This window comes from Lathyrus oleraceus, chromosome 3 (assembly GCF_024323335.1).
Source record: "Lathyrus oleraceus cultivar Zhongwan6 chromosome 3, CAAS_Psat_ZW6_1.0, whole genome shotgun sequence".
Taxonomy (NCBI): Eukaryota; Viridiplantae; Streptophyta; class Magnoliopsida; order Fabales; family Fabaceae; genus Lathyrus; species Lathyrus oleraceus.
Window position 1 is genome coordinate 149397750 of NC_066581.1, and position 19322 is coordinate 149417071.

The following is a 19322-nucleotide window of genomic DNA, read 5'->3' on the forward strand; positions in this document are numbered from 1 at the left end:
TATACTACTCAAAACAACGGGAAATGATCCCTAATATATCATACATCAGCTAATTTACATTACTCAGCTGAACAACCAAAAACTGCACAACAACAACACAGAAAAATCACAATCCTGCCCATACGCGTATTGCCTAGTCCCATACGCGTATGGCCCATTCCTCAGCCAAATCCCATACGCGTAACACCATCTCATACGCGTATGCTACGCGTACCACTTCCCCATACGCGTACCAACAGAGACCAAACTACGTTCAAAACATAATCTTCCTCATCCATATGCGTATTGCCTAGTGCCATACACGTACCATGCCATCTCATACGCGTATTGCCTAGTACCATACGCGTATGACCAGAAACCAGACTTCCAGATCTGCTATGGCTTTCTCTGCTACGAGATTTATCCAATTCAACCTTCCACAGTCCAATTTTACACATTATTCGTTCATATCCTCTAACACAAATCATACCCTATTCGATTTCACAAACTCTAACATTATTACATCTAATTCCTACGAATTTCCTTCATTTATAATCCAAATTTCGTTCATCCAATATTTCACAATTTTCATCATACATCATTCCAATCAGAGGTAAATCAATGGTTTATCACTACCCAGTACATATTATCCCATAATACCCGTTAAACGATGATAAACCCCCCTTACCTGAGTTAATCCGGCAATCCTGCAGCTTCAAGCTTTTCCTCTCTTCAACCCTTGTTCTCTGGCTCTCTTTGCCCTTTTCCACTTTTCTGTCTCTTTTCCCTTTTCACGTGAAAATGAACCTTTTTACTAAATGGAACCTTTTTACTGATTTCTACTTTTATTCCAATAATAATAATCTCAATAATATTCCAATAATTATTATTCCAATAATAATAATAATTCCAATTATTTAATTAAATTAATAAATATATTATTAACTCAATTTAAATAATTATCTTATTTTATCGGGGTGTTACAACTCTCCCCCACTAAAAGAGTTTTCGTCCTCGAAAACATACCTCAAGTGAATAACTCAGGATAAGACTCCTTCATCCGACTCTCAAGTTCCCAAGTCACATTGCCACCTGCTGGTCCGCCCCAAGCTACCTTTACCAAAGCAATCTCTTTACCCCGCAACTGCTTCAACTCTCGATCCTCGATCCTCATAGGTGATGTTTCAACAGTCAGGTTATCTCTCACCTATACATCATCTACTTGGACCACATGCGACGGATCATGAATGTACCTCCTCAACTGAGACACATGAAAAACCTCATGCAAATTCGCAAGTGACGGCGGTAAAGCGATACGATAGGCTACCTCTCATATCCTCTCCAAAATCTGATAAGGACCAATAAATCGAGGTGTCAACATCTTCGACTTCAAAGCTCGACCAACCCCAGTTATCGGAGTAACACGAAGAAACACATGATCTCCCTCTTGAAACTCAAGTGACTTCCTCCTCTTGTCGTGATAACTCTTCTGACGACTCTGAGCAATTCTCATCTTCTCCTGAATCATCTTAATCTTTTCCGTAGTTTGTTGAACAATCTCCGGTCCAACCACAACACTCTCACTGGACTCATACCAACATAAAGGCGTCCGACATCTCCTACCATACAAAGCTTCAAACGGTGCCATACCAATGCTCGAATGAAAACTATTGTTGTAGGTAAACTCAATCAAAGGTAAATAACAATCCCAAGCACCTCCCTTTTCCAAAACACAAGCCCTCAAAAGATCCTCCAGTGACTGAATCGTCCTCTCAGTCTGACCATCAGTCTGCGGATGATATGCAGAACTCAATCTCAACTTAGTTCCCAAAGCCCTCTGCAAACCTTCCCAGAACTTCGATGTAAATCTAGGATCTCTGTCCGAAACAATACTCGACGGAATACCATGCAAACTTACAATCTTCTCAATATACAACTCAGCTAATCTCTCTAACGGATAATCCATTCTGATCGGAATGAAATGAGCCGATTTCGTCAATCTATCAACAATCACCCAAATGGCTTCAAAATTCTTATTTGTCCTTGGTAACCCAGAAACAAAATCCATACTGATACTATCCCACTTCCACTCTGGAATAACCAACGGTTGCATTAGCCCAGACGGCTTCTGATGCTCAATCTTCGACTTCTGACAAGTCAAACAAGAATAAACAAAACTCGCAATTTCTCTTTTCATTCCCGGCCACCAAAATAACTTTTTCAAATCATGATACATCTTCGTAGCTCCAGGATGAATACTTAAGCCACTACGATGTCCTTCCTCCAGGATACTCTTCTTAAGTTCGGTAACATCCGGAATACACACCCGATTACCAAATTTCAAAACACCATTCTCATCAACTCCGAATTCACCACCTTGACCTTGATTCACTAAAGTCAACTTATCAACCAAAAGCACATCGGATTTCTGACTCTCTCTAATCTCATTCAGAATACCACTCGTTAACTTCAACATTCCCAACTTAACACTATTGTGGGTACTCTCACACCCCAAACTCAAGTCTCTAAACTGCTCAATTAAATCCAATTCCTTAACCATTAACATAGACATATGCAATGATTTCCGACTCAATGCATCAGCCACTACGTTTGCTTTACCCGGATGGTAATTCAAACCAAAGTCATAATCCTTCAAAAACTCTAACCATCTCCTCTGTCTCATATTCAGCTCTTTCTGATCAAACAAATACTTTAAACTCTTATGGTCGCTGAAAACCTCAAATCTTGACCCGTACAAGTAATGTCTCCATAACTTCAGAACAAATACCACGACTGCCAACTCTAAATCGTGCGTCGGATAGTTCCTCTCATGAACCCTCAGTTGTCTCGAAGCATAAGCTATAACCTGCTTATTCTGCATCAACACACCACCCGAACCCAACAATGAAGCATCACAGAAAACCTCAAATAATTCTGACGGACTTGGTAATATCAAAATAGGAGTAGTAGTTAACCTTCTCTTTAACTCTTGGAAACCTTCTTCACATTTTGAGTCCCAAACAAACGCTTGCCCCTTTCTGGTCAACATCGTCAACGGTAACGCCAACTTAGAAAATCCCTCAATGAACTTCCTATAATAACCAGCCAATCCAAGGAAACTTCGAATCTCAGCAACAGACTTCGGAGCTTCCCACTTAGACACCGCTTCTATCTTAGAAGGATCAACAGCAACACCACCTCTTGAAATCACATGTCCAAGAAAACTAACCTCTTCTAACCAAAATTCACACTTGGACAGTTTAGCAAATAACTTCTTTTCTCGTAGAACTCCTAACACCACTCTCAAATGCTCAGCATGCTCTTCTTCAGATTTCGAATACACCAAAATGTCATCAATAAACACCACAACAAACTTGTCTAGGTACGGATGGAAAATCCTATTCATATACTCCATAAATACTCCATGCGCATTAGTCACACCAAAAGGCATTACAGAATACTCATAATGTCCATACCTTGTTCTGAAAGCAGTCTTCTGAATATCCTCAGCTTTCACACGTATCTGATGATACCCAGATCTCAAATCTATTTTGCTGAACACACTCGCACCAACCAACTGATCCATCAAATCATCAATCCTCGGCAAAGGATACCGATTCTTGATCGTCACTTTATTCAGTTGCCTGTAGTCCACACACAACCTCATAGTACCTTCTTTCTTCTTAACCAATAACACTGGTGCACCCCACGGTGACACACTCGGACGAATAAATTTCTTATCCAACAGATCTTCTAACTGACTCTTCAATTCAGTTAACTCAACAGCAGACATACGGTACGGAGCCATCGATATCGGTCTAGTACCAGGTACCAAATCAATCGAGAACTCAACTTCACGCTCTGGCGGTAATTCATTCACTTCTTCCGGAAACACATCAGGAAAATCACACACCACGGCTAGATCGCGAATCACAAGTTTATCTTTAGCCTCCAAAGTCGCTAACAGCATAAACAACTCTGCCCCATCTGCTACTGCCTCATTCACCCGCCTTGCTGACAGAAACAAACTCTTTCCTTCCTCAATCTCAGGAAAAATCACAGTCTTATCAAAACAATTGATATAGACTCGGTTAAACACCAACCAGTTCATACCCAGGATAACATCAATCTGCACTAGTGGAAGACACACGAGGTCCATTCCAAAGTCTCTACCAAAAATACTCAAAGGACAATCCAAACAAACTGAAGTAGTAGTCACTGAACCCTTCGCAGGAGTATCAATCACCATACTACCATACATCTCAGATATCTCTAACTTAAGTTTCACAGCACAATCCAAAGATATAAAGGAATGAGTCGCACCTGTGTCAATAATAGCTACAAGAGGAAAGCCATTAATATAACACGTACCTCGGATCAAACGATCGTCTGCAAAAGTCTCAGAACCCGATAAAGCAAAGACCTTGCCTCCCGACTGGTTCTCTCTCTTCGGCTTAGGACACTGTGGACTGATATGACCCACTTCTCCACAGTTGAAACAAGTCACAGTCTTCAACCGACAATCTGCAGCCAAGTGACCACCCTTGCCACACTTAAAACACTTCTTCTCATTACTGGTACACTCATGGATACGATGTCCAGCCTGACCACATCTGAAACATTTAGCAGGGGCACTGGAGTCTCCCCCCACTAGACCTCTTCATCCCACTTTGTCTCTGGAAACCTTTGCCAGCTGCATACGGTTTCCCACGATCATTCTGATTCTTGCCTTTCCTATCAACCCTCTGCTGATAGCTTTCCGCTCTGGCCTTGGTATCCTGTTCAAAAATCCTGCAACAGTCAACCAGATCAGAAAACACTCTAATCCGCTGATATCCAATAGCCTGCTTGATCTCGGGACGCAACCCGTTCTCGAACTTCACACACTTTGAAAATTCCCCAGTAGCCTCAGCATAGGGAGTGTAATACTTTGACAGCTCTGTGAACTTAGAAGCATACTCAGTAACAGACCTGTTACCCTGCTTCAATTCTAAGAACTCTATCTCTTTCTTTCCTCTGACATCCTCTAGAAAGTACTTCCTCAGGAATCTCTCTCTGAACACCGCCCAAGTGATCTTAGCATTCCCAGCAGATTCCAACTCAGTGCGGGTAGCAACCCACCAATCATCTGCTTCTTCTGACAGCATATGCGTACCGAACCTGACCTTCTGGTTATCGGCACACTCAGTCACTCGGAAGATCCTCTCGATCTCCTTCAACCACTTCTGAGCGCCATCTGGATCGTATGCTCCCTTGAACATTGGAGGATTGTTCTTCTGGAACTCACTCAGTTGACGAGCAGCTCCCATTCCCACAACATTCGGATTTCCTCCAAGTACTCCAGCTAGCATACCCAGAGCCTCAGCAATTGCAGCATCATCTCTACCTCTTCCAGCCATCTCTATTCTGAAAACCCAACAAGCTAAAACAATAAGTACTGATAGGGTTACACAACACCTATCCCGTACAGGGGAACAGAATAATTACGACTCGACTCGACCGACTATGCTCTGATACCACTAATGTAACACCCTTTTAAAATACCCCCAAATATTTAATTAAAATAATAAATATCTCAATCAGAGTAAACATGCAATTAAGGGTGTCACACAATATTTCACACCATTCAACAATATAACTGTCATGCTCTTTTGTTAATTCAAAACATAAGCATTTTTGCATAAAACGCAGCGGATATAAATCTCATCAATCATGTAAAACATGTAACATGTTGCATGTAAAATTATTCAATAAGGTAAAACATCCCATCCCGATGTTACATCTATCAGAGCACGACCCACTAAGGAGACTACACTAGACTCCAAGCACTAGCTTCTACTCAATCAATGCTCGTTACCTGAAAAATAGTTGTAAGGGTGAGTTTCTCAATCGATATAATAAGCATTATAAATTAACATGTAATGCCAAGTAATTTCACACATTCATCACCCTAATCAGATCATACATTCAGCAGCGGCAACATCAACTAAAATCATACTCAACTCAACCACAAAACACACGTATAATATTGGAATACATCCATTCATATTATACGCCATACAATACAAATGCAATGAGACTCCATGCATGCGGTACCGACTATTCGTGAACATATAGTTCAACCTCACCGACCAAATCCAGGTACGGCTACCAAGCTCACTAGTCCCACTCATTTGAGACCTAGTGACTCACATCACTAATTCCTCACCATGGGAATTAGCTACCACCCCAAGGGCCATGCTATGCACGCTAAATCACCTAGCAATGCAAACATCAACAACAATTCACAATAACTCATCACTAATTCCTCACCATGGGAATTAGCTACCACCATAAAGGCCACAACATGCATGCTAATCACCTAGCAATGCTACATCATCAACAACAATTCAAGAATAGATATATGCTCACACTCTAAGCCATAAAACAGTCTATTCACCAATGCACACATAACTGATACATTCACAGCATCACGCATACTATCACACATCAGCAGTATTTTATCACATAAGCATATCATATCATGCCAAATAACAACCACAGTATTAGCACACTCTACTAATACCTATACTACTCAAAACAACGGGAAATGATCCCTAATATATCATACATCAGCTAATTTACATTACTCAGCTGAACAACCAAAAACTGCACAACAACAGCACAGAAAAATCACAATCCTGCCCATACGCGTATTGCCTAGTCCCATACGCGTATGGCCCATTCCTCAGCCAAATCCCATACGCGTAACACCATCTCATACGCGTATGCTACGCGTACCACTTCCCCATACGCGTACCAACAGAGACCAAACTACGTTCAAAACATCATCTTCCTCATCCATACGCGTATTGCCTAGTGCCATACGCGTACCATGCCATCTCATACGCGTATGACCAGAAACCAGACTTCCAGATCTGCTATGGCTTTCTCTGCTACGAGATCTATCCAATTCAACCTTCCACAGTCCAATTTTACACATTATTCGTTCATATCCTCTAACACAAATCATACCCTATTCGATTTCACAAACTCTAACATTATTACATCTAATTCCTATGAATTTCCTTCATTTATAATCCAAATTTCGTTCATCCAATATTTCACAATTTTCATCATACATCATTCCAATCAGAGGTAAATCAATGGTTTATCACTACCCAGTACATATTATCCCATAATACCCATTAAACGATGATAAACCCCCCTTACCTGAGTTAATCCGGCAATCCTGCAGCTTCAAGCTTTTCCTCTCTTCAACCCTTGTTCTCTGGCTCTCTTTGCCCTTTTCCACTTTTCTGTCTCTTTTCCCTTTTCACGTGAAAATGGACCTTTTTACTAAATGGAACCTTTTTACTGATTTCTACTTTTATTCCAATAATAATAATCTCAATAATATTCCAATAATTATTATTCCAATAATAATAATAATTCCAATTATTTAATTAAATTAATAAATATATTATTAACTCAATTTAAATAATTATCTTATTTTATCGGGGTGTTACAGTCACTCTCTGAGGGTAGGGAAACTTAATCATCGGTTTAGTTCCTTTTGTAGTTTCTTCTTTAGTCAGCTCGCTCGGTGATATAATTTTTTTCTTTTTAGCAACCTCTTTCTTTGTCGTCGTGACAGTATTAACATTCTCCTGACCTCTCGGATTTTGAACTGTTTCACTTGGTAGGGAACCTGGTGTTCGAGAACTTGCCAAGTGTTGTGTTATCTGCCCCAGCTGCACTTCGAGATTCCTTAGGGAGGCGGTGGTATTTTTCTGATTGTTTCTAGTTTCTTCTTCAAATTGCATATTTTGAGCTGCCATCTTTTCAATTGAGATCTCCCAATCTGCCTTCTTAGGGACCTGTTGTTGTTGTTGCTGATATTGGTTTTGATATTGACCTTGTACCTGCTGTTGCACATTCCCGTTTTGATCCTTCCATGCAAAGTTGGAATGATTCTTCCACCCTGGATTGTATGTGTTGGAGTAAGGATTGTTTTGCTTTAAAAACTTGATATCTTCTATCTGCTGTGGTGTTGCAAAGCAATGAACAGTATTGTGTGGTCCATTACAAATGCCACACACATCGTTTGGTGCCTGTTGTACTTGAGCCACTTTCTGAGCACCTATGTTTAGTGCTTTCAACCTTTTCTCTACCTCCGCAGCAACTGCTTCTTCAATTTTCACCTGTTTGTTTGTTTCAAGCTTCAAGTCGATAACTGCAGATTTGCTTGATACCCTGTCATATAACTCTAAATGCTCATTTGAGGCAATTGCTTCAATTATCTTCTTCATACCTGTGGCTGTTGCAAAGTTAGCTGAGCCACCAGCTGCTGAATCAAGGATTTTCCTCGTTTGAATTTGAAGACCATTAACAAACATTTGCATCTGCTTAGTTTCATCCATGTTGTGAGTAGGACAAGCCACTAGAATTCTCTTGAATCTTTTATAGGTATCTCCTAGTGACTCACCCTCCTTCTGCTTGAAGTTTAGGATTTCGTATCTTTTTCTCAGTGACACTGATGCAGGAAAATATTCATGCAAGAATGTTGTTTCCATCTCTTCCCATGTAGTGATACTGCCAGTAGGTAAGAATAGAACCACTCTTCGGCTTCATCTGCTAAAGTGAATGGGAACATACCAAGCCTTATTGCTTCTTCGTTATGTCCAGGCATTTTCAGCGTTGTGCTCATAGTTAAAAACCTTTGGAGATGCTTGTTGGCATCTTCATTCACTCTTCCAGAAAAGGACCGCCTTTCAAGTTGATTAATGGTGCTGGGATGCAACTGAAATTGGTCGACATTTACCGGTTGGTTTACAATTGTCATACGACCACCCGGAGTGTTGTTTCTGCCATAGTCACCGAGAAGTCTCTCTGGTGGTGGTGGTGGTGGTGGTGGATTAGCAGCCATGATTTCAGGAACTGTTTCCGTGTCTGAATCTGAATTCTCTGAGTGCACTGAAACAACTTCTCCCTCCGCTTTCTCTGCTAATTCCAGTTTCTTTCTCTTAGCTTGTCTCAGTCTAGCGCGAAGAGTTCTTTCTGGATCTGCGTCAAAAGAAAAATTCGCTGAGGGCTTACCTCGCATAAACAAGTTAGACAAATATTTGAATTGAATAACAAGGTCATCACAGATAAAATTTTGGTTGGCGAGCAACAAAATTTCAATAGAATAAAAATTAAAATAGGTATTTTGGCAATCCCCGGCAACGGCGCCAAAAACTTGATCGGAAAAATAGCAAGTGTATTATTTTTACCGATGTAGTAATAAGGAGTTTTATTTCCAAGTATCGATCTCGAGGATTGCGTAGGAAATACTTATTTTAATTTGATTCTCTCAGAACAAAACGATAATGGTTTGGTTGTTTTGGAATTTATAATAGTAATAAAACAAAAGATAGTAAAAATGGAATTGATTAAGTTAAAGCATGCTAGGGGAAGTGGTTGATTTAACCAATTATGAATTCAGTCAAGATTTCCTTAATACATATGAAATATTCAATTACCTAACCTCAGAATGTTCTTCCTTAAGTCCTTAAGAAAGAAACTATTAAACTACCAATTCTTGCTCAAATGTCCATTCAATCAATCATTGGTTTTAATCATAAACAATATCAAGGTTTACGGTGATTTATAAAAGTTCCTAGTCCTAGGTGATGCAATCATAAACCTAATTGTGTGAAAACCCTAACAATCACGGTCCTGTTATTGATAGTCATAGATCAATTTGTATTTGTCCGATACAAAAGCATAATAACATCACATAATCGAATTGAAATAAGTAACATAGCAATAAGGAAATCATTTGTTCAAATTCATAACATCAGATCAAATCAGGACCACCCCCCTAGCATTGGGGGGTTTAGCCTCTCATAGTACTTAAAGAACTCATAAAGGAAAGATTAAACATTACAAAGAATTAGGAGAGTTTGATCTTCAATGGTGGCTACCCTTGAATCTCGCCGTCTTCGAATCCGTCGTATTCGCTATCTCCTCCACTGTAATGCTTTCATTCGTCTGTCAAAAAGTCCCCTCTTCTTTCTCTTCTAGGCCTTCTTATAGTTTCAGATCACTCTCTTCCAAGCAAAAGGTCCAAACTACCCTTAATGAGCAGCATCGGTTCACAAAGCAAAAATTAGGTTTTCCATGCTGCGTCCAATCAACACGGCCGTGTTGTGGCACACGGGTGGCCGTGTTGTTCTTCAACATTAATTATTTTCAGCATAAGTTACAGTGGCAACAACACGGGCCGTGTCCCTACACACGGGTGCCCGTGTTAATGCACTGTTTTAATCAACACGGCTGTGTGGTGGCACACGGGTGGCCGTGTTGATTTCTGTTTTCTGCTTCATCTCTGCTCTGCTTGATCAACAACACGGCCGTGTGGTGGCACACGGTTGGCCGTGTTGTTCTGCTGTTCTTTCATATTTTCGTCCTTCAGAGTGTCCATAACTTCACCATTCTTGCTTTTAAACCTGTGCAATAGCCTGTAACAATGACACTACCAAACGAAGCATAAACGAGATCTTTTTGACATAAACTTGTAATCAAATGCAATGCGATACCAAATCAACAAAACATGATAAATAACTCCAAAGCAACTGAAAACAAACATAAATCTTACCAAAGTGATGAAAATATGTCGGATTAACGGCGGGAATTCAATGGAAATGGTGACCGATCAAAGCCCATTTCCATGGTATCATAACTTCCACTTGATTCAACTCATCCCTAGCATTGCACCTGATCATATGCTCATGCTTAGTCCATGCCTAACCTATTTCATCTGGCCAATGTCATTCATGCCATTTGCATTGCTATTGTTGTTTGGTTCATGAATCTTTGATTATGACCTAATTCATTGTACATCTTGGGCCTTGCTAGAGTTTTTGTTTCATGCTTGGCATTGTTCATCCAAGTTATGGTCATCTCCATTGATCCATGATTAGGTATTCATCAAGTTCATGACTTAGTCTATTCCATGTTGATTCATGTTCATTCATTTCAATATCTTTCATATCCATACAATTTATTTCAAACAGTCCATGCATTCAAATATCAAATATCATTTCATACAATCACATTCAAAGTTCACACATGTACAAAGAGTACAAAAGTGACCATTTATACAACAGTTGACTTTTGGTCAACAATTGACTTTTTGCACGACAACCACAACATTTAAAAACAACATTTCTATCTGATTACAACAATCAAACCGATAGCATTTGGTCAAAACATCACTTCCATAACATCCTTATCATTTTTTACTCGCACTCATCCACGTAAGACATCGAGTCTCTCAATACTTCTATTTTTTTTGTCTTTAGGTATATTTCTGTCTAACCAACGAACCAACTCGCATCAACGTGGGTTAAGGTCACGCGTTCGGATAGCTAGGGGATGTGGTACCGGAGGTCGGTTAGGTCATCCTGGTTAACGACATTAGTCTTTATGGTATTTATATGTAAACGCATATTAATATTAATATCAATTGGTCCGATTTCGACTTTTAGCTAAAACATACATTATTTTTCAAAAAAAATTACGCAATACACAGAGGCGCCAGATCAATTGGCGTCTCCTCTCTTTTTTTACACATGTGCGCCAATTGTATTGACAACACCGGCTACACTAGCCAATCCAATTGGCGCCACCTCTTTAACTTAGGGAGCATGCATCAATTCATCTGACGTCATCTCTTCAAAGTGAGATAGTTTAGAAATTAATCTTGAAAAATGAGTTATTTTGGGATTTTAAAAATGGATTAGTTGAGTAAAAATTTCAATAAACTATATCAAAAGCATGTGTTTGTCATTATATTATATATAAGTATAGATTATATTATTATAAATTAAAAATATGTTTGGTATTAAAAGTTTTTTTAAAATGTGGCATTTGTAAAATATATATAGGATGTGTTGTGTTTTCATAAACCCTGTAAAACCCGTTTCGGTTTCGCAAAACCCAGCCAATCATTTTCAGGGAGAACTTTCATCAAACACCATGAGCTCCCCTCCAAACAACTCTTCCTCCTCCGTCAACCGCCTCGATACCATGTTCCTCCACCATCTAATGCGCAGCCTTCAGGTTCAAAATTCTGACAACCAACTTACCGACGAGGATTTCATTTCCGACGACGACGAAGAAGAACTAGAATACGAGCCCCATCCCTACCAAGACAATGGACTAAGCGCAACCTTTCAAGAAGAATCTCAGATTGAAGCTGAAGTCGTTTACCGAATTCTCAATGGGAAATCGCATTCGCTGAAGCCTAATTCTGGTGAAACGGTTATAATTTGTGAAAGTAGCATTGCTGTTGGGTTTCATGCGGAAGAAGAAGGGGAGTATATTGTGTGGGAATGGCATGGTCACATTCCGAGGTACACTGAAGACCATGAGTTTTCTCTTGAGTATATCTATGGGAATTACTTTCAGAGGATTGTGCCTGAGGAGTGTACTCCCACACCGCCTCGAGTAGATGCAGCGGTTGATATGGGCTTGAAGGACTTGTTTGATGGTGTTGTCAATCCCGCCCCTGGTAGGATTCTTCATCGCAATCTCAACATTGGTTCCACTCCTCCCAGGTACTTTTTTTTGTCAATTCTATTTCTTTTGTTTTGTTGCTATCTTGTGATTTTTGTTTGTCTGTTTTGATTACATTATTTTGGTGTGTTAATGTTTACTGTTATTTATTCAGTTGTTTTTATTTTTGAAAATTCACATGCCATGTGCTTTGATTGTAGATGAATTTAGCTGTTTGGAAGTTGGATATTGTGTCTAGGGTTTAGGATGTTTATATGGTACGCACAAATGGGGGTTCCCCATGCCCTAGTCAGGTTGTGATCATGGGGACCCTCATTTGATGCAGGTAATAAATGTAGTCACTCTTAGCAAATGGGAGCTACTAGATGAAGATCGGGTCTAGGGTTCTTGATCCGGTTTTCGTGTAGTGCCTTCAATTTGATAGAGACCGATTCGAACATTTGTTTTTATTGCAGCAAATCTGCAGTTGCCAAACCTTGCTTACGCTGGGTTCAGTGGATCTATGTTGTTGGATGAATATCGGTTTGCTAGTATTTTAGCTTCCTCCAAATCTAGTTTAAAATACAATTTGGATCGTGAGTTAATCGCTCCTCATCAAACAACCTAGATCCGCAATTAATGAAATTGTGTCTAGAGAATTTTGAGTCATGATTCTTGTCGGAAGCCAGAAGTGAGACTTCATCGAACAGAAGTGAAATCATTGGTTTTTTGTTGCAGCAAATCTCCAGTTGCCAAACCCTGATGTTGTGTTAATGGATACTTATTGTTGGATTAAGATTGGTCTACTTGTATTTTAAATTCCCCAAATCTGTTTTAAATTTAAAATACAATTTGGAATGCTAGTCATCAGATCTTCATCCAATAACTTAGATCCATAACTACTGAAATTGTGATTGTATAGAATCTAAGGTGTCTTTATTCTTGTCGGAAAACATGGATTTTGGTAATTTAATTAATTCAAGTTTGTTGCATGAAAAATCTTATGTCTCACATGTTAAGATTGTGTTTTGAATTTGGTTTGCTGATATTGGAATGCGGGTCAATTGGTCTTCATCCAATAGCCCCAACTCACTAAGTGCAATGATTGCACTGCATTTTTTTTCCAACTCTAGCAAATTTGTGCATGAGAGGGAGACTCTCCCAATGGCCTTTCACGTGAGCCAGGTTGGCTACCGAGATTGACCAAAAGCTCAAAATCTGGGCTCTAGTAACTTTCTTTTATGTGTGGGAGGGCTAGCTTTGGATGTGCTTCTTTGTAGCTGAAACTACCGGGCTTATGCGCTGTGTAGTTAACTAACTCCTTGTTACATCATTGGAAATGATGTACCTACGTTGGTTGTTATGGTTAATTTGACCTCTTTGTTTCATTGAAACAACAGGTGATGGAGGATTGTGTTTATCCAGAGCCAGTCATATTAGAAATGTGCTTCTAGATCTATTTAAGATATTGTTGTACTCTAGTCAGCTACACATACTCTGCTAACTGATCATTTATATTTTATTAAGTCTTGGAATTTTTTTTTACATCATTATATAAAGAAGCCGGACGTGATGTTTTTCATGTTGGTGATTTATGTTTTTCATGTTGGTGATGTATGGTTGTGCTATACTGTGATTTATTATGTTAGAAATGTTTAATTTGCTTTTGAGCATTTCTATTGCCTGTTATATTGCATTTAGTGAATTGAATGTTATATGTTTGGTATCTCTCATATTCTTCTCTGAAGAATTTGCAGGCTCTAAGAATTTCGTCATTGGATTTTAAAATTTAAAGGATCGCAGGCAGAGGTCATAGTCATCATCTCCTTCCTTTTGTGAAGCAAAGATAGTTTTCCCATTTTCCCAGTACAGATCTCAAGAATAAGCCTGCATCTGTATGCCTGTTTGACTTTCAAATCATACTTGTAAAGGATGCAAGACATGGTTTTTTAATAATTTGTCATCTTTGCTGGGTGAATTAATATGACATTTTTATATTTGGTCCATTATCATGATTATATTTAGCCATTTGTTACTTTCGTCTTGCACTTTTATGAAGAATTTTTTCATCAGTAGGTTGTATCTAATGTGTAACAGATAGATAGATCTTGTACCTTACAGTTGGATTAAGCTGTTTTATTAGATCTCTAGTTTGATTTTCCATGAAGGTACCCCTTTCATCCGCCGACCTCTTCCCTCTTATTTGCATCTCTTCCCTTCCACGACCTTTTGCTTCCATGTCTCAACCTTTTCAAACCCAACAAATAAATATACCTCCTTAACTTTTCAACTGAAACATTTTTTTTCAGATCTTTTTCTACCAAACTCTATTACTTTCCCTTATGTAATGACTAGTGTTTAGTTGTTCTTATAATACCAGAAAATCTCCATTTTGTTTTAAATTTGTTTCTCTATATTTCTAATTTAGCTTTCTCTTATGTTGACTGTTTGCACACTATCACACTTGTTTGAATGGAGAAAACTTAAGCTCAAATCTAGAGTTTTGTTTTTGCAATAGTGTAGTTAGTGAGATATGGAGTTGTTGTTCTTCATAGTGTATTGGTTTTCTTTTGGCTCTGTCTAAACTACTTCGCAAGCCACAGTCCTAACTCTTCAGAATTTATTTTCTTCAAAATCAGTTCATATTTTTTCCTAACTCTTTTGAGATTAGCCTATGTTTGGTATTACTCCAAAACCACATTTATACCTCAAGTTTGATAGAAGCTAGTATTACGGTACATATAGCCTTTAAACGTGAGGTAATGGCAATTGGCTGAGTTTCCAAACACTAAAATTTCATTTCAATCAAACTATACTATGAAGTATTTATGCCCCGCTGAATGTTCTGGTAAAAAAAAATTATGTGAAAAAGTAATAAAATTGAACCAACATTATTTATAAAATTTAGTATTATTTAACAATGGATTAAACTCAAAATTCAGAACAAAACTATTAATGTGGCCTGTGAAAGTAATTTTTGGTGGCCTAGAAGCTTCACTTCTATATGATGGTCATTTATTTTAGACTTAAATACATTTTTGGTCTTTTTAATTTTGACATTTTAAATAACTGATCTCTTATTACAAAATTTATGATTTTGGTCCCTTAAATTTGATTGCGTTTGGATTTGCATGGTCCCCTATCCAATTTTGATTATGTGTCCATTCATTAATGACGCGGCATATACTATTTGGATCTATGTAAGCATTTTCAGATATTTTAATTCCCACTTGGATATTTTAATGTAGAAAATATTAAAAAAACATTTTGGAAATTGAAAAAATAAATTATAAATTGTTGAAATAGGAAATAAATTATTCCTCGTTCATTGCCTTCAATGCACTTTGTTTGTTTTCCGAAATTGAAACCATAATCCCCTTTTGGCAACCCCTAATATCTCAATCATCTCCATCGTTTGTTGTGTGCGTTTTGTATACATCATGAAAATCGTGCACTTTGTTACGAAGATGAAGAATTCTGGAAGTCAAAAGGAGAAGGTCAAATATTGTGTAAGGTACATATTGTTGTCCTCTTAGTTTAGTATTGCTAAAGTATTGTTGTGGTCTTTGTGGTCCCTGCTGTTAGTTTATGTTTGTTTGATTCAATTTTTGTCAAAAAATTTCAGACCTGCTATGAGTAATAAGATTAGGTTGAGAATACAACATATGAGTAAATTAGTTGAGACACCTGTAAAGTGGTATGTGAATGGGAAAGTAATTGAGATGAATTGGAGTTGGGATGTTGATTATATGTCTTACATGGAGTTAGAGGATGTGATTAAGAGTGGGGGTTATGTAAATATAAAGTGCTTGTGGTATTGGCACCCTGCATAGAGTTTTTCTCGTGGTCTTAGACCCTTGAACAATGATCAAGATGTACTGCAATTGTGGCCTGTAGATGATCTAAATACAATGGCACCACCATTGATGAGGAGAGTCATAGACAGGATAAAAAAACAGAGGAACAAGATGAATGATGAACCTAGAAATCCCCATATACTACAAAATAGATTTTCAACTGTCACATGTGCAAAATATGGTGTTATAGGACAAAATAAGAGGAGTTGTAAAGGTAAAAGGACAGCTTACAGAGTAATTTCAAAGGTGGTAAATGAAGACTAAGAAAGTGAAAGGTGGAAATGGAACAAAAAAGTCCAAAGAAAAGCAAACAGAAATTGCACAAAGTTCACAAGCTCCGCAACCTACTCAAGAATAGTTTCATTAAGACTTAAGTAGTTTATGATTTATTTTGGTTGTATTGTATGACTTAATTAGTTTATGACTTAAGTAGTTTCATTTTGACTCGAGTATTGTCTTGGGTTTTATTTTGGATGTTCATATATTAATGTTCAAGCAAGGTCAATATTAAGTATATTGGTTATATATTAATGTTCATTTTGATAGTATTTTGAGTTAAAATTATATCAGTTTTCAAACAACAACATTCAACTGTTTCTTCTTCTAACATTTTCACTTTCATCTTCCTCTGTAAACATCAATGGAGATCCTTATACATATTTTATATGTCCCACATCCATAGAAACGACGATTTAGATGTCCATGCTATCATACCTGCCTAGAACGACTTGAAGATCTACTTCCATGGCTGAAACCGGATTGTTGTTGTGACGTTGCAGGTAGACGAAGAAGGAGATGAATAGAAATTAATTATTTAAAATTTTGAATCTACTTCCAAGGCCCAATTCATTATTTCATCTATTTCAAGCTTGAGTCCAAGAAGATATGGGATATTGCATTGTTGACATTTATAAACACTAAAATTATTTATGAAAAAAATAATGTGGGACTCTAGTGCAATTAAAAACTTGTATCATTTCACCCTCTTTCTTGACTTCATCTTCCAAGTGATTCTTACTAATCACAACAATGTTTAAAATTTTTCTTTTTTGAATATTTAAGCTATAAATACCCGTCATTTCATCATTAACCATACTAAAGGATGGAGTGTTAAGTGTACGGGGAATGTCAGCTACAAATGCCAGCTACAAATGTCTAGGAAAAGCATAGGAAGTTAATATGCCAAAATCTATAATGCCATAACCATTTTCATTAAGAATGTGCATGGATCATGAACCAAACCAAATTGAACCATATATATGGTTCGGTTTGGTTCATAAAACCATTTTTATAAAATCAATTTATTTTTTAAAAATCGGTTTATAAGTGGATCGGTTCGGTTTTAAACCGGTTTTTCAAAAAAAAAATAGTTTAAAAAAAACAGTTTTAAATCAATTTCTTTAAAACCAATTTTTTATTTTCTTAAAAAAATCAATTTTAAAACCAATTTTATAAAAAAAATAGTTTTTAAAACTATATTTTTAAAAAATCAGTTTTATATCGAAAATAATTTTATTTTCTTTTAACTAACTTTTTTATTTTCACTAATTATAAAACTATTTTATATAAAAAAATATTTATTTTAACAAATTACTTTAAATTTGACTTTTATAATCACCTTAAATAATATCTCGATTAAAAACAATCTCAAAGTATGATGTGTTACATAAAAACGGTCATAAAATAAAATAATTATGAATCATATCTCTATAAATCATAATTGTTCATAAAATAAATAACTCATCAAAAAAATTGTTCAAATTTCTAAAATCTCTCATAATTGTTCATAAATAAATTTTATGAGGTTTTAAAATATTTTTTCTTTTAAAATTTAAAAAACATAAAAAAAAACAATTTTTTAAGAAAAAAAATAACAAATATTCTGAAAAAAGAAAAAAAATTGAAAATAATAAAATTATATTCTGAAAATAAAAATAAAAATAAAATTAAAAAAAATCTATTTTTTTTAAAAAACATTTTTTTTACTGAAAAAGTTACAAAATATTTTTGATAAAAAAAATCTTTTTTATTTAGAAAAAAATAATAATTTTATTTTAAAAAAATATCAAATATATTTTTTTCGAAAAAAAATCTAAATATAATATTTTTGGTGAAAAGAAAAAAAAAACTGATTTTTATTTTTAAAATAATTTTTTTATAAAATTTAAAAAAATTTAAAATATAAAATTAATTTATAATGTGATAAAACATGAAAACATACCAAAAATAAAAATTTAACACATAGTAAAATTTGGATAACTAATAACAAACCCAAAGTTTTATAATTGGTAACTGTTGATATTTGGATAACCAATAACAAAACCAATTTTTATTTTAGCATTTGGTTTTGTTTTTTTAAAGGGAATCTGATTTGGATACCAATTTAATTATGGATAACCGGTTTTTTTCACACCCCTAATTTTCACCATCTAATCTATAAAATAAGAAACAATGCACTTTTATTACATAAAGATTCACTTTGAATGCTCAAATAAAATTTGCACCATTTTCATTGTGAATAATTTTTCTAGTAGTTGTTCAAAACTCAAAATATTATTCTATAAATTTGTCACATATTAAGTGGTGGCTTCCCATTTTTCCTTTTCATCATTGCCTTCTAAATTCCTTCCGCCAAAGTTACTCTTAACTATTGCATCAGAATCACATAATCAGTCTTTATGTCCAATAATATAATTTTAACAAGTATCAAGATACCAAGATCTTAATTTATCAACATCATAAGGAATTTAATTATTTAAATTAATTTAATAATTAAAATATATATACTTGAAATAACCTCTGAAAGATGGGTACTCCATTTTAGACAAAGTATCGGTACTGGATACGTACCGGATACTGGTACACATACGGTACTCGTATGGTATATACCGATACCGTATCTATTCTTTTTTTAAGTCAGTACTCCAACGAGTACATATTGAATACATATTGGGTACACGAATT

General features: G+C 36.4%; 1 protein-coding gene across 2 annotated transcripts; it reads left to right on the top strand.

Moving 5' to 3' along the window:
• Nucleotides 1–11888: 11888 nt before the first annotated feature.
• Nucleotides 11889–14536, top strand: LOC127125901 (uncharacterized). Of its 2 annotated transcripts, none has more exons than XM_051054756.1 (2): nt 11889–12563; nt 14250–14536. In XM_051054756.1, the coding sequence occupies exons 1-2, from the start codon at nt 11893–11895 to the stop codon at nt 14263–14265; spliced, it is 687 nt and encodes a 228-aa protein (XP_050910713.1). In that variant the 5' UTR covers nt 11889–11892; the 3' UTR covers nt 14266–14536. The 2 variants fall into 2 exon arrangements, with proteins under 2 accessions (XP_050910713.1, XP_050910714.1); XM_051054757.1 differs by having other exon boundaries at nt 14259–14536.
• The last annotated feature ends 4786 nt before the right edge of the window (nt 14537–19322 follow it).

Coding starts and splice junctions, on each gene's coding strand:
- LOC127125901 (XM_051054756.1), top strand. CDS start 11,893: ATGTGTTGTGTTTTCATAAACCCTGTAAAACCCGTTTCGGTTTCGCAA.